Source organism: Sarcophilus harrisii, chromosome 1 (assembly GCF_902635505.1).
Source record: "Sarcophilus harrisii chromosome 1, mSarHar1.11, whole genome shotgun sequence".
Taxonomy (NCBI): domain Eukaryota; kingdom Metazoa; phylum Chordata; class Mammalia; order Dasyuromorphia; family Dasyuridae; genus Sarcophilus; species Sarcophilus harrisii.
The window spans coordinates 18,583,975-18,608,603 of record NC_045426.1 but is presented as its reverse complement, the minus strand read 5'-3'; the positions used below and the strand labels follow the sequence as shown (position 1 = coordinate 18,608,603).

The window sequence follows — 24,629 nt, the reverse complement described above, 5'->3', positions numbered from 1 at the left end:
AATCCCCAGCTATCATAATATTGAAAAAGCCATCTTGATCTAAAACATCTAGGAATTCATTAAGTACCTTTCTTATGATGCACACAATTTTATAAGAGCAGAGTCCTTGGGAATTATTTAGACTTTTTCACTTTTTAAATGATAGCTCAAGAGAGACTGCTCTCAGAATCAGATCTGAAAACTTAAGTCTCCTGATCTCGAATGCTTTAACAGTTATTCCATAATATTGAGAAATGAAGCTGAAGAAATATTAGAAGCTGGGGGAAAATTCCTGGAATAATGGTAACTAAACAGAGCCTCCACTGTTCTCTTGGTAAGCAAGTATCCCATTTTCGTCTCCTTACCTCACTTTTTACATGGGTCTGTTCTATATTTGAATTAAGATGTAGTTAGATATGTGTGTGCATGTTGGTATCCTGTTTCCTCACTTGTATACTTAAATAACTGACACTAATAAGTCATTCACTTCACCTTCAGGGGTTTGTTTTCCCATCTTCATCAGCTTATTTCCAAATGGAAATCTGGAAATTGTTGTCACTTGCCATAATGTAGCCTTGGTAAATAAACTACTAGTTTGGAAGGGCACAGAGATGTATTATGATTAGGATAGTACAACTAATAATTGTAACTTACATTTATATAATACTGATTTGGGTTGTCCAGATAGCCAGAGGGGAGTAATGTACTGAACAAAGTGCTTTCACTTTGTTAAGTATCAGTGATATCCACTGTATATAACCCAAATTATACCACTTCTTAGTTTTTTATTTGCATCATTGCAGTTACTGGGTACCTTGTTCTTTTGGCCCTTCTTTCTTCATTCAACATCCCTTCACATAAGTCTTTTCCATATTTTTCTGGGCTCTTCATGATGAGCATTCCTTATAGCACCATTAAGTTCACCTACCATAGTTTGTTCAGCCATTTTCCCCAAATGATGGGTGCAAATTTTATTTCTTTTTGTGATCATAAACACTGCTACCATTAATATTTTGTACTATAGGAATTAGATTCTAATTCCTATTGATAATAAAGTGACATCAGAGCAAGAATTAATGAAATTCGAGACACTTAAAGACAACTCTCCCTTTTAAATCTGACTGCTGACGTTCCTTAACATAATTCTGTTTTTCTTTATTCTGATTTATGTGTTCCATTTTACTTAGTACTCTAAAGCTTCTAGACCTGGGTTCTGCTAGCTGCAGTCAGCTCTTTTGACATCAAAAGATTGAGCCAAATGTATAATAAGACAGAGCTTTTTATTGCCTACAGATAGCCTACAAAAAAGGCTTTACATTGCTTTCTTAATGTCATGCCTTATTAACCAAACAAATCCCGGTAGACTCTGGACTAAATGAAATAAGATTTAAACTTTCAGATGAAAAAGAAACAACCTTCTTTTTCTGTCTATAAATATGTCCACATAAAACTGTGATGATTCCTTTGCAGTCACATTTTCACTTTTCTGACCAAGTTTTCCTGCTTTAATTTCCTGGCTTCCAATCTGTATAACAAAGTTTCTTTGCAGGTATGACTTCAGATTATGTTAACCATGTTTTTGGTTCATAGGAGTTTTACAACCTGATATTTGCTAAATATCTAATCTCATATTTAATTTATTTTAAATGATAATTATTACTATATATAATTACATTATATTGTAATTATATATACTAATAACCATTGTTATATTAATAATTAACATTTTATAATTTCAATCATAAAAACTGAGAATTGTGTAGCATAATGCCTCAATCTCAAATGCTTGAAAAATGTTTTCTTTGTTGGACTGGATTCACTATTTCACTGTTATGCGCACTCTTTGACTTTGCACTCAGTGGCCCTCTACCACCTGATCCTTTCTTGTTCAGCTCCTTCTGAAAATCCTCCATAAAGAATATGTGCCATTAATGAAATAGAGGTCTTCCAAAAAATCCTCAGGAGTTTCCTATTAAGGCACCCGTGTTGGCTGTTTTTGCCCTTGCTCAAGATGCATGCTTGGACTCTCTCCTTTTTTGGTTCCATGTTTCCCGGATGATAGGCCTTACAACACTATTTGCACATAAGCCATTGTTGGTACTCTAATGTAGTTGTCTTGTGTCCATTATGTATGCATCCCTCCATTGCCCCTTGGACCATATGGATTCTCTCATCATCTACAATCATGTAAATTTCTAGAATGTGTTAAAAAAAAAAAATAGAAAGATGGGTTTTAGAATCGGGAAATACCGAGATCTCCGAAAGTACCCTACCATATCCCTGCCGTCTTCCTCTTGTTTATTTCCTGGCCCAGCTCATGCCATATGCTATGCTTGTCCTTGAATAGAAAGACACAGGCTGATAGTTTGGTCCAATGTAAATCTAGTTTGACCAGCAGGCACTTTTTCATATATTTGACTTGCATCCATTAATCATCCCTCCATTGTCCTGTTAGACTGAACTTTTGATTAGCCAAGGCTCTGTTTGAGGCCATCTCCAAATATTCAGGGGCTTGTTGAATTAGTCCAATGCAAGTGCCACCATTTCCAAACATTCTTTCCCCAGCCAACTCCAGTGGCGAATTCATTGCCTCAAGGATCAAATACAAAATCCTCTGCTTGGTAATCAAAGTCCTGCACTTCTGAGCCCCACCCTTCCTTTCCAGCTTTCTTACACCTTACTGCCTGCCATGTACTCTGGCCTCCTGGCTGTTCCACAAACAGGATACATCTCTGGGTTGTTCCCCAACGCCTGGAGCATTCTTATCACTCACCTCCTGGTTTCCTTCAAGTTCCAGCTAAAATTCCGTCTTCTACCGGCAGTCTTTCCTAATTCCAATGCTCTCCCTCTCATTTCCTTGTTTGTACATATTTAATTGCATACCGTCTCCTGGTTAGGTCGTACCATCTTTGGGGGCAGGGAGTCTTTTCTCTATCTCTACCACTCAGCGTAGCGACTGGCATAGTAATAGGGATGTAGTAACTGTGATAAAATATCTGCCCATTGGAACATATGGAAGACCTCACCATCTATAAAGGATTTCACTTTTTGTAGTTCTGTCTCTAGAGACTAACACAAAAGTGTTGACCTTTGTAAGTACACATTTCACTGCATGTTCTTCTTTTGATACTGACAGAGATTTGTTAAGAAACCTTGTTATGATCATAACATGCAAGAGCCCTCTTTTTGACAGATCCTTTATGGCAAAAGTGCTCTCCCCTTCTCATTCAGTGGCACAATAGTATATCCCTTGTGAAAGCCTGTCTAACCCTTCATAGCTTCAGTAAAGCTATCCTCCACACGTGTACAGATCGTCCTCACAAGTACTTTATTGTGGCAGGGCAAAGTCCTGGAATCAGTTTTAGACCAGGAAGGGGCCTTTTGGCATTGTCTCCATCATCATCACTGCTGTCAATGCTAGCATTTTATAGTGCTGTACAACTTGCAAACGGTTCTATACATGTGGTCTCATTTGCTTCTACCAGCTCGTTGAGGAAAATGCTGTAATCATCCCCACAAATGAGCCAAGTGAGGTAAGTGATTTGTCCATGGTCCCATAGCGGTCATCTGAGGCAGAATTCAAAGTTGGATCTTCCTGACCCCAAGTCCGGAGAAGACACAATATAGAGGATTTAAGGGTTTCTGGGATCACACACGCTGGAAATATTGGGGTGGAGTTTGAACCTGCTCTGACTCTCACTGCTGTATACTCTTAATCTGCACTTTCAGGAATAAGGAGATGTTAATCCAGAAAAGTTGTCACTCTGAGGGCATAGAACTGAATGAGGGCAACTAAAAGAAAAGCTGAGGAAGAAATGTCAAACTCTTCATCAACAAGTAGAGAAAATAGAGGGTCCCATTGTGCTTTTTTTTTTTTCTTAAAAAAAGACATTTGATTTTTCTCCCTACGATCACTAATATCATCCTGTGGTATAACGTTATAGTTCTAAAGAGAGCAGTTTGCTGACAATATGAATTTAGGATAAAATTAGGTTAACACCAAAAGCAAGTTCAGCACCGAAGGCTCCAAACCAACTATCCTCCTCTTCCCCACCGCTCTGCGCCCTATAAAGGCCTGCTTTGGTTGGAGGCCACGCCCAGTCAGTGCCACCTGTAAGTTCAGCAAGGGTCCGTCCAAAAGGCGGCCGTGCGGCCGCGCCCCCTTCCGCTCTGGTGCTTGGGGGAGGGCAAGCGAGGAGGGCTGGGGGGGGGGGGGGCAGGGCTGCCGGCCTCAGCTGCAGCTTCCTCGTTTTACAAGCGGGACAACGGAGTCCCGGGGGCGGGGGGGTTGGACCGACCCCAGGGATCCAGGAGCAAAGCCGGGCTTCAAACCCATCCCACCCCCACTCAGGAGGACGTCGCCCATCAGCGGGCGGGTCAGAGCGACAAGAGGGAGACAAAGTGCCTGAGCCGGGGCTCCCAGCAGGGGGCCGCCACGCTCTTCCGGGCAGGTCCCGCTTTTACACGCCGCTCTTTCTTGCTCCTGGAGCGACTCTGCACGCTTCCGTTCTGAGGCGGAATTGGACTAAGTCGCCCCTGCGAACCCGTTCAGCTCTGTGATCTCAGGTCACGTCACACTCCCGGGGCCCTCAGTTTACTCATTCGTCCAATGGGGGTGAGGACGTGGGCCTCTGCGCCGGCGCCTTCCGGCTTAGCTCGGGAATCTTGGGGACCCCCGCCCCCATCCCGTGGGCCTCGGTTTTCTCATTTGTCCAATAGGGCTAAGTGGGCCGGGCCTCTGCGCTGTTTCCTTCCGGCTCCAACTCCAGGCCGCTCCCTCCCGCTCTGCCTCCATCGTATCCGCTCCGGAGAGGAAACAAGAAAACGCGGCCCGGGGCTGGCTTCCTGCCCGCTCCGGGTCAGACCGGATCAGCTCTCAGGGAGGCAGCTGCGTGGCCAGGGCGTCGCCCGCCGGAAGGACACACGAAGCTTGCTCTATCCCTGGGCTAACTGTGACCCTGCCCCACTTCCGGTCGGAGGAACCACTCCTCCTTTGACCCACTCTACCCGTCACGTGACGGATGGGGCGGTTCCGGAGCGACGCAGAGTAGGTTCTGCTATCCACAATAAGTGGCCGCGCCCTTGAAGGGCGGGGCGGCGAGAAAAGACTTTAATTCCCATAATTCCACGGAGCGGAAACTGCGGAATCGGCACACAGCTGATTAAAAAAAGGGGACGTGGAGGGGGGCGGGACGGGACCGCCTGTGCGTTCCATTGGTCTCCGACCGGCGTAGCGCGAGCGGCTGGGCGGAGTCGTCCTGTCACTTCCTCCCCTCCCTCCTAGGCTCCGCCCTCTCGCCTAAGGCGCAGGCGCGGTGGTGTCAAGCCGGCAGGAAAAGGGGGCGGAGAAAGGCGAGGCGGGGTTGGAGCGCTGACGCGATTCTGTCCGCGTTGGAGCCGCCGCCGCCGTGACCGCCGCCGCGTGACGTGGCAGAGCCCGAGCGCGAGCCCTCGAGCGCAAGCGCCCCAGTACTACAATAAATGCCCGCCGAGCCGCCGCCGGTTACTGCCGCTGTCGTCTTCTGAGCCCGGACTTTAGCCCAAAGCCGAGCCCGAGCCCGAGCCCGAGCCCGCCGGTGTCGGGGCCGCCTCCCCGCACGGAAGCCGCGAGCAGAGCCACGCAGGCCGTGGGGCCCGCCGCCCCCGCCCGTCCCCGTCGCCGCCGCCTCTGTTCCCGTCGCCGCCGCCGCCATGGGCCTCACCATCTCGTCGCTCTTCTCCCGCCTCTTCGGCAAGAAGCAGATGCGCATCCTCATGGGTGAGGCCCGGGCCCGAGCGCTCCGGGTGGGGGATGGGAAGCGGGGGATGGGAAGCGGGGGCTGGCCCGTCCTCCGCCCCCCTCAGTGGGGACGTTCTCGGGCTCTGAAAGAGCCCCAGCCTTGTGCGCTCCCCGGGGTGGGGGGGGGTCCTACCTGAGGAAGGCAAGCGGGGGATCGCGAGTCGTGCGGGGAGGACGGAGGGCCAGAGCCGGGTGTCTCCTGTTCTCCCCCACCGAGCAGCTTCATTCCCTCGCAGCCGAGATCTAGAGTTGGAAGGGATTTCAGGGGGCCTTGAGGCCTCTTAGAGACGTGGAAACTGAGGCCCGGGGGATCCCTTGGCTTCCCCAAGGTCACATCAGTAATAAGGAGCGCTCTGGCTTCGGTACCAGGTTCTAGCGCGTAATCTTTGTGCGAAGTTGTTTGTGTGTGTGTGTGTATGTGGGGGGGGGGGGTTCTCCGGACCTCGTCTCTTCCTGTGTTTGCACGCAGAGCCTGGCACAGAGTAGGGGCTTGACACCTCCTTGTTGACTCCTTGCCTGATGTTGATCATACACTCGAGGATGAGTTGTCTTGTCTAAAAAAGCTTGCATTCCCGAGTCTACGGGGTGTTTTCGAGTGTCCCCACTCGAAGAAAGGCGAGGCGGCTGTCTCCGAGTGAGATGAAAAGCCACCCTTTCCTCAGAGCAGGGTTCGTTTCCTCCATGTTAACGCGGGTCACTGCTGCCTTAAAAAAGGATTGGAATTAACTAGCGGCCGTGTAGTGTTGCTCATTTTTTGTTCTTACAACTGGAAAAAAATGTTCTGGTGTGATGAACACCACGGTGACACCAGAATTTTAGAAAGAAACTTTTTAAACTTTTTAAAAGTGTCATGAGAACAAGGTGAGTCTGTATAAAATTTGACTTAACGTTGAGTTCTTTTTCTCTCCCGTTTTTAGTCTTATTTCTCCAGATTTTATGAACACATTAGCTTTTAGTTAGTGCTAAAGACATGCTAGAAAGAAGCCAGGGGGGTTCTTTCCTCAAAGTTTTTATTTTGGGGGTTTCCCTTGTGAAGAGGTCTCGAATAGGCTTCCCGTGTTTCATTTGTGGATTTCAGTTTCAACCCAACCCACATTTTCCCCCGACCTGATTTGTTGGTGTTTTTCATTTAAGCCGTTGATCTCCCAGTCGATCCCCTTCTGGCCTTTTTCTTGTAACTGAGTAAAAACGGTTTAAACAAATTGATAAACATATTCAATAGTGCAGACGAGTGTACCTGGAACCTACCATCTCCGAACTCTTTTGATTCTCTGGAGCTAAAATGCATGTATGTATAAAAATCTCAGTTCTAAAACGTTTAGCGTTGGCTTTCATTTATATGAGAATGCGACATGGCATTGCCAATAGAGAACTTGCTTAGAAGTCGGGAAGACCTCAGTGCCTTAGTAGCTCTCCTAACTCTCTTTAAAGTTACCCAGAAGTTTTGAGCTGCACTGATAGCAAAGGAGCTTACTCATTGGTACTTTCCTGTGCCAATGAAATCACAGGTCCAACCCCAAACCCTTCATTTACATTATTAGAATAATTGCATATATTTCCCTTTTCCTTTCAAGTTTATTTGACTCTTCTCATGTTTCTCTTTGTCTTTTCTCATGGTGCAGTAAATTTATTGTATTTGTGTACCACAGATTGCTTACCCATGCCCCAGTGGATGAGTGAGCACTTGGTTTTCAGCTTTTACTAGTGTGAACCAACATGACTTTATTTATTTTTTATTTAATAGCCTTTTATTTACAGGTTATATGCATGGGTAACTTTACAGCATTAACAATTGCCAAACCTCTTGTTCCAATTTTTCACCTCTTACCCCCCCCACCCCCTCCCCCAGATGGCAGGATGACCAGTAGATGTTAAATATATTAAAATATAAATTAGATACACAATAAGTATACACAACATAACTTTAAATGGTTGAAATCTGGCAACCTGGAGAGAGATTAGGAATCTGGAAGGACTTTGAACTGTAATTTAATTTCTGACCTTTACAATAAAGATAGTAAGTTACACCTGATTATATTCTTGTAGCAAAAAACAATATGAATAGGTCCTTTTACTTCAGACTCATAGGAAATGAATTGAGGTTTTTTTCAGTCTACAGTGTCTTGATTACTGTTTGTCCAAACACGGCTAAAGGAATTCTTTTCTGGAGTGTGCTGTCTGGAGAGTGTGAAAACCCTGATTTGAAAGCAAGGGGGCAGGATATTGAGGGAAGTTATAATTTTATCTACTGTCATGTGAGAAAGTGTAAAGTGTTGAAAGAATTATAGAAGTGTCAACTACTTATATTTCTACTTATCATTTTCCTAGATCAAAAGAAACCTTTTGGTTCTAAATTTAATTTAAACTGAAATTTTTTCATTTAGGTTTTCTGCTTTTCCATTTGTACTTCTGTTGATTATTATGTTCCCTTTATTTAAAATGATTTTCATGCCCCTTGATATAGAAGATTATTGATTAAATACATTCCAATTCAAAGATATTACAATTAAAAATATATATAAAGAACAAGCAGGTGTGTGTGTGTGTAAAATATAAACTAAGAAGCATTTTGTTTTGATTTAAAGATTGAGGCTTTCTCTTTTGTCTTAAGTATAGCTAGGATGAGAAAATCTGATGAAACCTCTTGCCCTTCCAAAATTTTAAAATTTAAAGGATGTGATTTTGTTCATTGTAACCAGAATGCACTTTGCCTGTGTTTCCACCTGTTCCTTTTTAGGTAACCCTCAAGCCTCCTGAGCCAAAGACTTTTAAAAGGTGATTAGGGAGATTGAATTATGATTACTTAGCTACCAAACTATTATAGATTTTTTTTTTAAGAGTTTTCTATTTTCTGCTTTTTGTCTCTAAATAATTTTCAGTAGTTATAAGAAATTGTTCACTTTGCTTTTTAATACCAACTAAACTGCTGGAGCAAAATGAAGTTATAAAGGAGAAATTGTAGAAATGATACATGAATTTGTCTGGAAAATGATTTATCCTTAACTTGAATTTCTGATGAGATATGAATTAGAAATTGACAGATAATTGTATTTTTGGATAGAACTTTTTTTTTTGAACTTGATTTCCAGAATATATCTTACATACATGTTAAGATGTCCTATTTAGTGATTCTTTTGTCAAAATAATAGTTCTGATAATAACTAGCATTAGTATAATTCCTCATGGTTTGCAAAATGCTTTACAGATACCTTATTTCTTAACCCTGGGAGGTTAGATCATAATGAAATCACTTGCCCAGGGTTATTCTAAAGCTAGATTTGAATGCAGGAATTCCTGGAAGTAGCTTCGATCATAGGATCATCTTTTTAGATCTGGAAGATACCTTAACCCAGTTCCATCATTTTACAAGTTGGTTATCTAGAAACCCTTACCTAAGAAGTGATTCCATTTCATAATTTTCCAAACAAGTCATCATCCAATCTTTGTTTGAATAGAGTGGAAAACCTCTTAACAATGAAGCACCTCTTCTACTTAGGTCTTGTTTTTGTTCCCCGGATCTCCTAGCACTAAACACATCTAATGAGCTCCAAAAATGGAAGTCTTTCGTTCAGATCCTGGTTTTTTCTTCAGATGGAATATTACACCCCTCCATTTTCTCTCTCTCTGTCTCTGTCTCACAGAGACACAGAGAGAATATTAAATGTGGCATGTTTTAAATCAGTAAACATTTATTTATGTCACACGCCTTATATATTATGTGCTGGACACACAGAACACTCCCTGCCCTCAGAGACCTTGCATCCTTTAGTAATTGACTTACAGAGGGGCTTTGGGTCTTGTGGATAGAAGGGAATAATACACCCTGCTGGCAAGACTAGGCTTTCTGGAAATGGTGAAGAGCCTGAAGTCGCTTGTCTTTGGGGGCAAGTTTCAATTAGGGATTTCTTCATCATCATCTAATTCAATCCTCTGGTGTTTTGAGTCTCGGAAAGAAATGACTTGTCCACAATCTCATAGCAAGTTAGTGGCAGGGAAAACCAACAGCACAGGCTTCTAGATTTCTACTCCTTTAAGGAAGGTTCATATCAAACTCATGGAAAGAAATTGGAAGGTTTTGTTCTCCTTATATTGAGATATCCAGCATTTTTTACAGTTTTAGAAGTGAAAGGAGCTTTAGTGAAAACTTCAAAATATAAGGTAAATTTTTGCTGATGATGCAGAAGCCGAGATTCTTATCTAGCTTGACTTTATTTCGGTGAAAGTTCCATGTACTGACAGAAGTGGTTTTTTGACACCCACCCCTTCCCCCTCAGTTACTGTCAGACTGTCAGGGTATTTTAAAAAAATCACTCAACTCAATATTCATCTAAATATTTGTCATCTAAACATTTTGTCTGAGAAATCAATATTTACTTTGGCTTGGGGGTGTTTCTGGAATACTAAAAATTTAAAGTTGATGCTAGAACTTGCCAAGTTTCCGTTTTATGCTGTTAAGCGTTGAAACTCTATCCTTAGCTTAGTGTAGTCATGTAGATAAAGAGCATCTGGCCCTGTAAGGGTGCTACCTTCCTGAGGGTGCTTGTCTACCAACAATTATTTCTGATCTGTTTGGGCACAAGTAGATTCCACTGGCCCTTGCCAGAGCTCAGCACAGCTCTTTACTACATGTATGCTACATTTGGATTCATAGCACTTGCTGTACTGTTCCAGGGGCCAGAGTACTGGGGGTGTCAATTATCATAATATGCTTTGGATAATTCACTTTTGATAATGAAAGTGCAATAAGTTGAGAAAAGAAAGGACCTTTTGATTATTTTGCTACTGATTAGCACCTTTCCTAGAAGTGTAGCCATTTTCAAGATGTCAAGTGAACAGTTCCTGAATGTTTTCATATTCGTTATATAAGAATACTGAATTGTTTGCAGTTTATGTAGAAATTCCATCTTATGTATAATTTTTATATTCAACTATAACTGAAATAGAAATTGATAACTTCATAATATATCTGTCTTAATCAAACTTATTGTATATAATTTACAATAAGTTTGGTAAACAGATATATTATGAAATTATTAATTAAATCTCCCAAAAGCTTTCCTCTATTCTGAGTAATTAACAATTAGCTATAGTTTCCTTTTCTTGAGTCCTGGCAGACTGTGGCAACATTTAGGAAATTCATATTTAAATTCACAAGTGAATTAGGGTTCTGATTAATAAATAAAGGTGTGTGTGTGTGTGTGTACATTATATCAGTTTATCCTGTGTTATTAAACACATTTTATTGAAGCTATAGATCATTGAAGCAATTTCATGATGCACCTTTTAGGTGCCAATTACTAGTCTTGTTACATATTGATTTACAAAGATACTAAAACTTAGTTGTCATCTTTGGTTTGGTACCTAGTAGATAATTCATTCTTAAACCTAACAATTTTATATGATTAATTTCGCTTCAATGTTAAATTTTGATTGAATAAAGTCACTTTGGATTTTATTTATCGTGGTCTAAACTCCCTGTCTTCCCACTGCCACTGGGGATGCCAGATAGTTAAAGGATACAGTTTAGCTGAGTAGGAAATTGGAGCTCCCTGTAGCCCCGGTGAAGATGCACAAGGGAGTTGAGCTATTTTAGTAGTGTATTGAACGTTTTAAAAATTCCATTTCACTCTTCAAAATGTCTAAATTTGTTTGACATACTTAAAGAAGGTAGTAGGTTCCTCTCTAGAACAAAAATCAGCAACACTGACTATGGAAAGAGTGGTTAAAAGCATAAGCCATGATGCATGATGAATAAGGAAAGGGAAAGTAAAAAATGGGATTTCTTTGCAGAAGAGGTCAATCATCTACTAAATTTAGTAATGGGCCCATGAGAGACAGCATGATGATGGCGAGAGATCCCACTTTGGTGTCAGGAAAACTTGGGTTTAAGAGTGTCCCATTCTGATCTGTGCTGGCTTTGTGAAGCTTGAGCAAATTGCCTAATCTCTGGGATCCAACTAACTCTGAGATTATAAATTACTGGTCTTGGAAAGAATTCTATGCTAAGATTTCCTTTTGATGATGAAATCACAGGCCCTGCTGCTCCTTCCTCTACCTCCCTCCTTTCCTTTTTGAAAGAAAATTGAAAATTAATTTATTAGTATTTGAGGTGATGGTTCAAGTGAGTAATAATATAATAAAATAAAATTAGTTTCAAAGCATGGGCTTCTTTTGCCCATTCTACTTCAGTAGAAAAAAACAGCTTTTCAGTTTGTTTGAGTCTTCAGTAATTTAACAAAAACCAAGTGGGGAAATTTGATGTTTTTTCTCAAAAAGTTATAATCATTTTGTGCTGTTATTCACTCATTAAATGAATGCTCCAGAATTGATATTTAAAAGATTTCAGGTTTCCCAAGATTTGCATTTATATATTATTTTATTCTATTCTTTTAAATAATTAGCTGGTATTTTTTTTTTTAATTGTTGTAAATTATAGCTTAATTCTGTGGCTAGGATGAAGTCTCAGAAGCTCTTAAAAATATATAGTATGGATATTCAGTAAAGATAGACAAAGTGGAATTTGATTATTTGTGTCTAGATGCCTTCTGTAATAACTGCACAATCTGAGATCTAGAGCTGCCTTTTATTCTTTCATTTATTTATTGTGGGTTTTGTTACCATTAAGAAAGCTTCCTCTCCTTCCTTCCCTCCTTCAGTTCCCCCCTATGTTGGGAAGACTTCTACTGTGCTCTGGAGACCTAAGGCCTCCAAGTCTTTTCAGTCTTTGTTGCAATGGGCTGGGTGGACTGGAACTATCTTCCTCAAACCCTGGGGGCCTGTTTTCTCATTTGTAAAATAAGGAGTTTCCTATTTTTAAAACAATATTTTATTTTTCCAAATACATGTAAGGAGAATTTTCAACATTCATTTTTGTAAAATTTTAAAAGACAGCCAGCAATCTGATATAGGTTAAATATGTGCAATTGTTTTAAACATGAAATAGCATGTCTGAAGTGCTTAATATCCTTTGAAGCAGTAGATAAGTAGAATGTTTGTCAGCATCATATTCCGTACCAATATGGCCTGTTCTATTTTCTTTGTTTTTTTTACCTTCCAGATTTTAAAACGGGTCTGTAATGCCCTGTTCTGAAGTATAAGAGTATTTTTTGTGTTTCAGCAGAATTTTATTCCAATATTCTTACAGGCTTAGTTTTCTGATTGTTGGATGCTGGTTCACAGGATCATAGATTCAATTCTGGAAGTGATCTTAAGAGAGTCAGTCACTAAACATTTATTAAGGTTTTAAAATATTATGTATTATATGCTAAATGCTGAAAGTGCTTAGAGACCATTGGTCCAATTTCATCTTTACAGATGCGGAAACTGAAGCACAGAGCAGCAGTTCCTGGTCTTGCTTAGTCACACAGTTGGTTAGTGTATTGTATAGGATCTCAGTATAGCTTTACCCTTCACACTCTGCTGTTTCTCATGGTTTACATTGGGAAGATGATGTTTAGACAAACGTAAGGCCATTTTTGCCCTGATACCTTGGAATCCTTTCTCGCTATTCCTCCCTTTTATAATACTAGTCAAAAAAGTAGAATTTTGTTATGAATATTTGATGGCTGTTAATGAAAAGTTAAGTCCTCAGAAAAGTTTCTATTTGTTACTTATTAAGGAAAAATTAATGTTCAGGTTTTGTAAGGTTTGTTTGTAAAATAATTTTTTAGTTCAGACTTTGGATTAATAACTAAAAATCTCTTCATTTCCTTAGTTGGTTTGGATGCTGCTGGCAAGACAACGATTTTGTACAAGCTGAAGTTAGGGGAGATAGTCACCACCATTCCAACTATTGGTAAGGAAAATTATGGTTCATTCTAATTTGTAAAGTATAAAATTTGAGAGTAATGAAACTATTGTAATTCAAACTAATTTTGAAAGCTTGCTAAATGTTCATTAGAACTTAAAAGAATAATAAAATATTCAACATTGGATTCTAATGATCAATTTACATGACTATTACTTTTTTTTTTTCTTTTTAGGTTTTAATGTGGAAACAGTAGAATATAAAAATATTTGTTTCACAGTATGGGATGTTGGTGGTCAAGATAAAATTAGACCACTTTGGAGGCATTACTTCCAAAACACACAGGTAGGATATGGATTTTCTTATATACTCTGAATGTATATATTAAATATATACATATTTGTATATCATAAGCTGTTTCTCACACATGAGTTAGCATTCCTCTTATCGTTACTTTCATGTCTCTGAGTGGACTCCGCCTTTTACGTATATGGACTAAATTTGGCCTGGAGAAGTAGGCTTTATTAAGTAATTATAAGAAGGGTTTTTTTGGGTTCCAAATGGTGAATTAGTCACTTATCATTTGTGACTATCTCACTTTACTGACTTTTAGCCTTAGTTTAGAAAATAAGAGTATCAGTAATTACCTCATTAAATTTCATTTTCATGTACTGAATCCAAACTTTAGAAGCCTTTTAATTTCATCGGTTACAGTTTTCTAAAAAAAGAAAAGGGAAGGGTGACAGCTAGGTAGTTCAGTGGATAGAGCACTAGCCCTGAAGTCAGGAGGACCTGAATTCAAATCTGTTCTCAGACACTTAATACTTCCTAGCTGTGGGACCCTGGGCAAGTTACTTAACTCCAGTTGCCTCAACCAAAAAAAAAAATGGCCACTCCACTTAACTTTAATTGTCTTGCTCCCCACCCAAAAAAAGGCAACAAAAATTAGAGAACCTTAATTCTTTTGTGGATTATTTTGGGGATGTAGTTCCTGCGTTGTTTAAAAATCTAATGTAGCTCATGTGTTTTTTATCATTACCTGTGGACGTGAAGTGATTGGTATTTCCTTGCCCTTTGTGTGTGCACCCTTTTCTTCCCCCTGTGTTGCCCTTCTTCATTAAGGCTACTCGTGGGGTGAAACCCCTTGTCTATCATCAAAGCCTTTTGATTGTAGTTGGTAAGAGCTGTTATTAATTGCTTGTTATGTGCCAGGCTTTGTGCTAGGCACTAGGGATACAAAGACAAGCAACAATGACAGTCTCTGCCTTTAAGAGAAGAAACCCAGCCCATTCAAGAAAGCTGGAGGGAGCTGAGGCTTTGGGGAGTCGGGGAGAGGACACCAGTTTGGAAAGGATGGATACTGCTGATTATCCCAGGAATAGAAAGGGGGGGGGGGGGGGGGGGGGGGGGGGGTAGGTTAAGAATCCTGGGTTGGAATCTTGCCTTGGGCACTCTCTAACTATGTGATCCTGGGCAAAGCACTCATCATCTCCCCGCCTCACTTTTCACATCTGCAAAATGGATATGGTAATTATTTTTGTTACTATTATAGTTTTTAATATCCAAGTGGAACTTTAGTATGGGCCTTTTATCTTTTGATTATATTCTACGAGATATGAAACTAGTATAATGTTTATTGAGAGCTTAACTGTACCAGAGGATAGTTTATCCAGGTCTCTGTTCTTTTCATGAAATCTTCCATTCACATCTTGTTCGAGGCCCGCCTGGAAAATCACATAACTTCTCTGGGCCTCAGTTTCTTCATCTGTAAAATGAGGGAGTTGGACTCTTATGTCCTCAGAGCCCTTCCATGTTTTAAGCTGTGATCTTTGGTAAGTTACTAGAGGTTTAATTAGCTAAGGACAAATGAAGACAGAAGATAGGATAGTGGGAATAAGTACAGAGCTGAGGTTGGGAAGTAGTGAAGTATAGAGAGTCTGGAAAACTTGGCTTGGAGAACCACCTCCGGTGTAGCCTGGTTGAGGAACCCAGGAACCCTTCCCCAACCCCAGGCAGCTCTTCCAGGTTCAGGAAGCTTTTTCACTTGGGAGCTCCTTAAGAGAGATGAAATCCCAGGTCTGGTGAAAGAAATTGATGTTGAAGGTAAATCTTTTTAGCCAGAAAAAGGTTAAGATGACTCTGGCACTTGCTTATGTTTGCTGGTTTAAATCTGTTGCATTTGAGGTAAGAGTCTATCACTAGGACTCAGGACCTATAGTCAAATGGTTTGTACTGCCAGAGTCTAAAAGGAAGGTGCTTTTTTTTTTTTTTTTAAATAATGAAAAAAAGCTATTTACTAGAACATCATAACTTAAATAATTACTAACAATTATTAACATTTTTGGGACAGCTGGAATCTGAGTTCAAGTCTAGTCTCAGACACTTGCCACTGCTGGCTGTGTGACCCTGAGCAAGTCATTTAACCTTAATTGCCTCACAGAAAACAAAACAACCCAACATTGTTGTTGTTAATGTTAATTATATTAATAATTTGGCAATAGTTGATTGCTTATCAGTGATAAGTCTATTATTACTATTAATTGTAACTGACTAGGCTTTTTAAGAATTAATAAAGTATACATGAGTTATTTAGTACTAAAGAGAGAAATTTCTTCTCCCGTGGCTTATCCATGAGATGAAGCAAGGGAAGCTTAAGAGATGCAGCTACCTGTAGACTACAAGACTGTCTTTCTCTCTATTTTTCCCCCCTGCAATAATAGCTTTTTATTTTTCTAAATACATGCAAAGATAGTTTTCAGCATTCCTCTTTGCAAAACCTTGTGTTCCAAAGTTTTCAAGACCGTCTCTTAACACCCTTTTGAAACTCATGTTGACTCATAAACTGGATGGTTAAAAAAAGACTGGGGAAGGAGGAAAGTGAGGTGCAGCAACAAGGGTGCCGGGAGAAGAATACAGTGAGGCAGAGGGGTGGACGAAGAAGGGAGCACCAATTGTAGTCATGGATTTAGAGACAAGAACTCAGACTTGTGGGTCGTGGAGAGAGAACAGCTATAGTTAGTGGTGAGAACCAGAGCTTGACTGTTGATGTGAATGGTGAGAGTTAGCAGAGAAGGGTGAACTGGAAAGACAAGAGTGTTTTTGAGGGGTCACCGGTGGGTAGAAAAAAGACCCCAGCATGGAGGAGGGCGATGAAGAAGTCACCAGTGATCCTTGTAATAGACTCTTAGAGAAAGGAAAGGGAATAGTCGTGGATGGGAATGAGTATCCAAGGAGAGGTTATTGAGAGAGTTCTTTATGAGGAGGGTCTGGAATTAGCAATGAATGGCAAGTGATGTGCTGGAGAGCACTGTAGGGTGGCCAAAGAATAAGGGAGCTCCCTGGAGACTTCTGCAAAACAGACTTAAGAATATGATCTGGCTTCCCCGTCTTTACTCCGACTGCATTGTGTTACCAGGCATGAGTGGACATCTTGGCATGCTTCTTTGGCTGGCATTTGGAAAATGTTCTCTCCGGAAAAAAATGTATTTTTCATTTATTGTTGCTTCAGGAGGAATACCCACAACTAATGGACTTGAACAGCTGCACAGCTAGCTACAGTGAGGAAAAACACTAGCTAGATTCCAAAAGCATTCATGAAGGGCTGACACTCAGAAGTGAGAATGAAACTGTCCCGACCCTGTGTAAAATATCTACCAAATTACAGGTGGTTATTGGCCCTTCTGGCCTCTAAAATTTTCCAAGGGGCATTAGAAAAGAGAGAATGGAGCAAGAAAGGAGGAGGCTCAAGGTAAACAGGAGAGAGGAAAAAGGGATATAAAAGTGAGATTTTTTTCGGGTTTGGATGTCAGGTCCAATTGTATACCACTTAGGGAATTTTAAAAAATCCTTCTAAAATTAAAAACAAATGTGTGGTTTCAGATGGGAAAGCAATGAATAGTAGTACTATGTGGATCCCTCATGTCCTGGTCTATTGGGGAATAGTGAGAAGTTGTGCTTAGCTCTGGAGGGAGGCCAGGGGGAGAGTCTTGTAGAGAAGAGGAAGATTGTAACAGGGAATTCTGAGGACCCACCTTCCCAGAGGTGGAGGCTGGCAAAGGTGTGGTAGTAGAACAGGAATCCTTTGGCAATAAAAAAGGAGTAAAGTGGCAAGAAAGATTCTGGGCGTCAAGATGTCTGAGGTTTCCTTACTGCTCGTAGTAATTCCTTTTCTGCACTGCTATTATGTTGCTCTCTGGAAACTGTGGTTAGACACTGTTTCTATTATCATTAAGTACACTTGAGATTTATCTGACTATTCCCTTGATTATTTGGTGACTGTTGTTAACTGTCCAGAGTTGAAAGGTAGTAGCTTTAGAGAGGAACTGTTATTCCCCTTGCGTGCCCATATACTATAGATGCAACTTTTTTTCCAGATTCCTCATGCTCATTATTAGAAGAATAACAGAATATGGTTCATTTCCCCCATATATTCTAGTTTAAAAGTTACATTTTGGGATCATGGGGTTCCTTGTTTGTTTTCCCAGTGTTAGCTAGATATACAAAGGGCTTACATTTCTTTGGGAATCCAAATTGGAGTCCTGTAGTATTACACAGGAATCAAGGTAATTAGTTCTTGTTCTGAAGGCTTAGTTTTAAGTGTCATCATACAGTGGCAAAAAATACCCGACTTAGAAATATTTATTCCAATCTCTGCTCAGGTGTAAGGATTTTAATTAACTTTTATTTCAGGCAAAATTTACTTTTTTTGAACTGATTCATAAACACTGATAGAGAAGTCATTACCCATGACTCGGGCTTTCAGGATAAACACCTTGTTACCGGCTTTAATTTAAGATAGAGAATTCCTTTTTGACTTTGTGACACAATTCCCTTTCCATCAAAAAGTGGGTTAGGTTGCTGTAGGTTTAGTAGATGGCATCAGATGTAACTTTAAAAGTTGTCAGGCAGAGTTTAAATTTAATTCCTTGCAGAAATTTTGCAGGCTTGTATTCCTGCCTTCATCATTAGCTTCTCAGGCACAGGAGCTGAAATGAGGTGGATACTTTTACATCCGGCTACAGAGACAGCAGGGCTAAGGGCCCTGGGGTGGCTTTGCCAGGCTTGTGATCCCAGTAGCCATGCCTGTCAGGAATGAGGGACAGCTTGATGGGATCTTCCTCTCCATTTCTGTGGGCACTTGAATGTCCAGGCTAACATGACTGTTGTCGTTAATGATGGCCACCAAGGTTTTGAACCAAGGAATGTCTACAAGTCCAAGTCTGTTTCTTAACAAGCAATTTAAAGTAATGGAGAAAAGAGATTTCCTCTAAAGATCTTAGTTTCACATTTTTAGTGAAAGGTCCTTGCTTGTGTTCTTGTTGTTTCTCAGAGTATCCTAGAATTTTGTCCTTTTTTCTGCCTTTTGGTAGCAAGCACAAGAACCCCAAATTCTCGTGAGGAGTTCTTGTGTGTCTCTGAGGAGCTCTTTGACATGGAATGAATTATAGAGCTTTGGAGCTGTTTGTCCTGGTTACCTCTCAACATAGTTTTGGGGAATTATCTCCTAAACCATAAATTGTTCTATGAATATAAGCTTTATTCTTAGGATATTTAATTTTTTTTTTTTAAATCAAGTTTCCTAGCATTTTCTTTTTTGATCTATCTAGATCAAATTGTAATTTTTTATGTTTAATTGAGTGAGTTAATTATTAATTAAATCATCAAAACATGACTGGTTAGATGCTTTGGTTTTGTCCTGCTTTGTGGATTTCTATGGCTACTTCCATGAAAAGTTAGAAGGAAGGGGAAAGGATTTCAGTAAAATTAAGTTAGTCAGTTTTATGACTTTGCAGCATATTTAGTAAGTTTGGGGTATAAATTGGTCGTTCATGCATGCTATTTGGGATGTTTCATTTTAACTAAAATCCTGAACTAAATAAGGTGACTTTTTTGGGATATATTTACTCAATCATTAGCTCATCAGAAGTGTTTTTTTCCTTCCAGGGTCTTATTTTTGTGGTAGATAGCAATGATCGTGAGAGAATTCAAGAAGGAGCTGAAGAACTGCAGAAAATGGTAAGAAGATAGATGAAAAGATTGATTAAAAAGATAATTAAATGAAAAATTAAACTGGCATGTTCAACTAGATAGATTTTCAGAGTAAAGAAATGAGTATGTGCCAGCAAGTGGTGATGACAACATTTTAATCTTGGGAGTCTGAAGACATGGAAATTGAGGGCTGGAAGGGACATTGGGAACCCTAGTAGCAGACCCCCTATTTTAGAGAAGAAAGAATTGTGCTCCAAGAGGTCATGTGTGCTCGCTGTCACACCCAGCTCAATTGCCCCACATGACTCTTCATTTGTGTCAAAAAACCCTTTGGCCTTAACGGTACAACTGAGTGCGGAGGATCCTGTGCTCTGGTGCTGTCCCTGTTTGTCCTGCCCTTCCAGGCACATTTGAGGAGAGAGATGGTGTCTGCTCTCAGCCTGTTTGTGTCGTGAGTCCTCGTGTATCAGTTTCACGGCAGGAGCTCCTGGGTGGGAGGTACAGACTTCCCACCAGCTTCTGTCTCGGCTGCCATCTTGCTTGGCTGAAGAAAAAGGGAAAGGGCAGGAGGAGTGAAGGACATAGTGACTAACACACACTGGTTAAACATCAGCCCCTGCCCCTCATGCCTGCCATCCCCCGCCCCCACAGAAACTGCCCCTCTTGGGCAACGAGGCAAGGTCGTCTTGGTTGCTTCATGTGATTTTGCCTTGGGTTTGTTGGTGAAGAGTTGGAAACTTTAAGCTTGTCCTGGCTGCCTTTCATTTATTCAGAGGCTGCATGAGTACCATTTGTTCAGAGAGCCTACAACGCCACCTTCGTTGGGTTTGATGCTGGGGCTACAAAGGAAAACCCCCAGAGATCCCAGTCCTTAAAAAGCTAACTATTTATTTAGGGGCAACTACTTGCCCCACGACTAAGTCAGTATGAAATAGCTGCAGAGTGGTGTGAGCGGGGGCTGTCAGGCGGCCCCGAGCGGGGCTTTGAAGGCGTCTGGGGATTCTCTGAGATTGGAACAGAGGAAGGAAAGGTTTGCTCACCTTAGTGATGGACGTTTGATTTTGTTCCAAGTAATTACGCCATTAACGCCAATTTATTTCTAGCTTCAGGAAGATGAACTGCGGGATGCCGTGCTGCTGCTCTTTGCAAACAAGCAGGATCTGCCAAATGCCATGGCCATCAGTGAAATGACAGATAAACTAGGCCTGCAGTCTCTTCGCAACAGAACTGTGAGTGCTAGAGCCGAACCAGGGGGCGTTGGGGGCAGTGGGTGGACAGCATCAGGGGAACTTGGCTTAGCTGGCCTGTGGGCCCAACTAAACCATGAAGAGCTGAAGGTTTACTGGAAATAGCTCATTGGAGGGTTCGTTATGGTGGAAGAAGAGGCAAGGAATGTGTGATACTCAGAGCAGAGGCTCGCAGGGGCGCGGGGCCTGTTCCTCCCCTCCCATTTTCTTTGACTTGGCTCTGCCAGGGGAGTTGAATTCCTTTCCAGAGACAGCCCCTAAGGAGCTTTCCCCTACAGGATTGCGCATAGGTGCTCCATACTGTTGGTTCTTATTTATTTTTAGAGTTAGGTTAACCAATATGCCCAAGTCCCTTTAACTGTAGCCTGCTGGTATAAAGGCATTTTTTTTTCTTACTGGACCAATTTAATTCTGTTTGATTGCACTTATTTTTTTGATTGAGATTTAATTAAGTATTTAACAGTTATCCACTAAGTTGCAGAAGTCTTTATAGACAAGGCTGAGTCCCAGAGCTAGGACTTAAAATCACACAGAGTTAATTGGATGGAGATGTTGAGATGGGAGACGTAAGCAACATGAGGTCTGTCTGCTCTCTAAAAGTGGTTGTAATAATCTTGTGTATTCCTTGACAGAACAGAGCTTGGAATTGCATAGCATTCATCAGTTACTGACAAAGAATATTTGCTTTGGGGCAGCTCGATGGCACAGTGGGTAGGGCACCGGCCCTAAAGTCAGGAGGACTTGATTTCGAATCTGGCCTCAGACACTTAATACTTCCTGGCTGTGTGACCCTGGGCAAAGTCACTTAACCCCAATTGCCTCAACCAAATATATGATAAAGTTTAATAGACTGTTTTCTCATGTTAATTGACCTTTTTTTTCCTTTTCTTATTTCTACACAGTGGTATGTTCAAGCTACCTGTGCCACACAAGGAACCGGTCTGTATGAGGGTCTTGACTGGCTGTCAAACGAGCTCTCAAAACGTTAAATCCAACTGGATAACTAACCAAGGACATGTTTGATAGAATTGGATCTAGGCTTGTTACAACAAAATTAGTTTGCATCTTGGTTATTAAATGGTATCTTGGAACTGGTTTGGGCAGGATTTTACAGCATTTAAACTTATTTTGTTGCCAATTATTGTTTACCAAGTTTAATGTCGCTATTATAGCAGTTATACTTGGGATTAAAAAAAAAATTTCTCCTTAACTTGAAAAAAAAAAAGTGTACTCTTATGATTTTACTTCCCTTGGCCTAAATGCCTGGACGTAGCTATTGTGACAACCTTTAAATGAATATGTTTTGAATGTTTTTTTGAGCCCCAATAAATAATGTTTTCAAGTTTTCCCCTTGCTACTTTACTGATACCTTATGTCATTCCTTGGACAGTCTGCTGATTTCAAAACATAGCATTCCATTTGTATTTATTTCTCTCCCTTGCCAAAAAGACTTTCTAATACTGCTGCTGCCAGCCAAGAAAATGCTCTAAAACACTATTCAGATTTCCTGCAACTGAGGGACTTTGGAACTTTTTTATTAACCAGCCCTGCTTATCTTCGTGTGATTTGGACTTTTATGGATAATTAATTTTGTGCTGGTGGCAAAGAGTTGCTACTGAGGTGGCTTTTAATACTCAGCAGATTGTCTTCCTTTATATTGTATCTTTTTTTATGTTGCATGTTGCTTTTGGTATCAGCCTGACTTTTTGCCCAGTGTATCATAGTTCAGCTGATGTTTTATTGTTTATTGGTGAACATATCTTCATTAAGAGATTTTGGAAAATTCATCAAACTCAATAATGAATTAGTTTCTTCATAACCCAACTTGAAATTATTCCTAATAAAATGATAAAATATACAATTGGATCTGTCCTTTTTTAATCTCAGAGGTTTGTACTCGATAGTAAAGTTTTATGATTAAAAGTTTAAAAAATAAAGGCACAATAAGTTGTTCCAAACCTGAATTTATGAGTCTCTGTTAATCATAATTAAACCAAGTCAAAAAGCATTTATTAAATACTATTTATATATTTATAAATACTATTATATTAAAAATAAATAATAAATTTATTAAATGCAAAATTAAATAAATTTATTAAATAAATTAAATAGCTGCATGCCAGGCCTTGTGCTGAATATTAGGGATTCAAAGGTAGTACCTGCTCTGCTGGGAGACCAACATGCCAACAACTAGGTAGATGAGATATGATAAATTGAAGTCAACCTTAGAGAAGGCTCTAGAGTTAAGGGAGATAAGAATTGTCCTCTGGTGCTTTAGACGGGTTTAAGAGAGCTTATACAAGTTGAGCCTGAGTTTGATCCACTTGCACCAAGTTTCAGAGTCTTTAAAAACAGACCTGTTGAAAGCAACATTGTCTCCTCACAGAAGTTCCTGCTGAACGGTTGGCGAAAAGAGTGATGATTTATTAGTTATGAAGGCACCTGATAAAGTATAAGAAGCAGAGGGAGGCTGCAGTCCCTTTGGAGACATCTATGACTTGTTTCAGGTTCCAGTAATTGAGGAAGATGGATTCATGAGTTTCAGATAGTGGGGAGAAAATACTGATTATCATAGCAGAAGCTAATGGCGGCTGGTTTTTTGTTTTTCACATACTGTTGATAACTCTTAAAATAACACACTTTGAAACATGCTTTGTGTGTTTTTTTTTTTTTAAACCAAGGCTGTTGATAGTTTCAAGGTATTTTATGTAAATTATATTGTTGATAGATAAGCATCAGGTTTAAATGAGTGTTGAAAGGAAAAGTACACTTGTTTTTTCTTTGAGTTTGTCTCAAATCCACTGTTAAATGGACATTACCTTCATGCAATACTTACAATTATTGCTACATGAAAGGTTAATTTTTACTAAACCATTTTAATGAAGTTGGGATTCCGGTGGGATTACTTCGAGCTGTTCCTGGTTTGTTTCTGGTCTTGTAACATGCCAGTGCTTGCAACTGCTTCCCTCTTCCTTAAAGAACTAACTCGGGACTGAGGCCTTCCCTGGGCCTCCGAACTTAAAGTTCTCTCCTCCCCCCCCCCCCCCCCCCCCCCCCCCATCTTGTGGGACTGCAAAAGCTGAGCTCAGAAGCCATGGCTCTTCCCTTTACCATTTCTATCATCTTGACCAAGACATTTCCCTCTGAGCCTGTTGACTAATTTTAAAATGAGGATCTTGAATTAAATGATCTCTGAGGTTCTTTTGGAAAAACTGCAGCTGTTGAATAATATTCCTAAGCTCCCTAATGAGGATGTGGGGGGAAAATGTCCTAATGTAAGCTTTTCTTCTAAAATTACCCCATTTCTTTTGAAAATGTTTCAGCATGAAGATTTAACACTTAGTCACTTTTCATGGGAAAAATAAAGATTACTATGGTCAATGATTTCCCCTCTTGTGGAAAACTAATTTTTTGGTGAGAAATGCTACCCAAACACAAAAAAAGTTCTAATTCTCAGTATTCCTACAACTAGTTTTTCACATATTAGGTAGGTAAAATGAACAAAGATTGTAATTTTTTGAATGTTCCCACTTAGTTATAGTAACATGGTGAACAATAGGGAAAGGAGGGGCAATAGGAACCCCTTCCTTTCTCCATCCTGTTAATGAGTTATTATTTGTTCAAAAACAAATTCTCTGCTCTCCCTGGTTTAAGTGATTATTCTGTTGCTTTGCTGTAAAATGTAGTCTTTTTAAAAATCTTGGTGTCTCATTACGGTTGAAATTAAAACTGGATGAGATTTCTTATATCGGTCTTGCCCCATTTGGGTTTTGACTCCTGCAGATTATTAGAGGTGTATGTGTGTCCCTGGAAGCATTTTATTTAGTGCCATTTGCAGGCGGTCGCTAACTTTGGTAGCTAATTTTGCTCTTATTGTTTTATTCTTGAT

The 24,629-nt window shown here is 40.3% G+C and overlaps 1 protein-coding gene and 1 long non-coding RNA gene across 2 annotated transcripts; one reads left to right on the top strand and one right to left on the bottom strand.

The window, feature by feature from the left end:
* Positions 1-1,240: 1,240 nt before the first annotated feature.
* LOC116421615 lies at positions 1,241-5,088 on the bottom strand. The gene is made up of 2 exons (XR_004232075.1): positions 2,753-5,088; positions 1,241-2,174 (listed from the first exon to the last, which is right to left on the bottom strand). It is a non-coding gene; the product is annotated as an uncharacterized LOC116421615 (long non-coding RNA).
* A 235-nt stretch (positions 5,089-5,323) lies between these two features.
* ARF4 (ADP ribosylation factor 4) lies at positions 5,324-22,704 on the top strand. The gene is made up of 6 exons (XM_003762320.4): positions 5,324-5,737; positions 13,473-13,553; positions 13,741-13,850; positions 19,449-19,520; positions 20,597-20,722; positions 21,643-22,704. Exons 1-6 carry the CDS (start codon positions 5,671-5,673, stop codon positions 21,727-21,729), a joined length of 543 nt encoding a protein of 180 aa, XP_003762368.1. The 5' UTR covers positions 5,324-5,670; the 3' UTR covers positions 21,730-22,704.
* Positions 22,705-24,629: the final 1,925 nt, after the last annotated feature.

Coding starts and splice junctions, on each gene's coding strand:
- ARF4 (XM_003762320.4), top strand. CDS start 5,671: ATGGGCCTCACCATCTCGTCGCTCTTCTCCCGCCTCTTCGGCAAGAAG. Junction 5,738..13,472: donor GCAGATGCGCATCCTCATGG/GTGAGGCCCGGG, acceptor TCATTTCCTTAG/TTGGTTTGGATGCTGCTGGC. Junction 13,851..19,448: donor ATTACTTCCAAAACACACAG/GTAGGATATGGA, acceptor TTTTCCTTCCAG/GGTCTTATTTTTGTGGTAGA.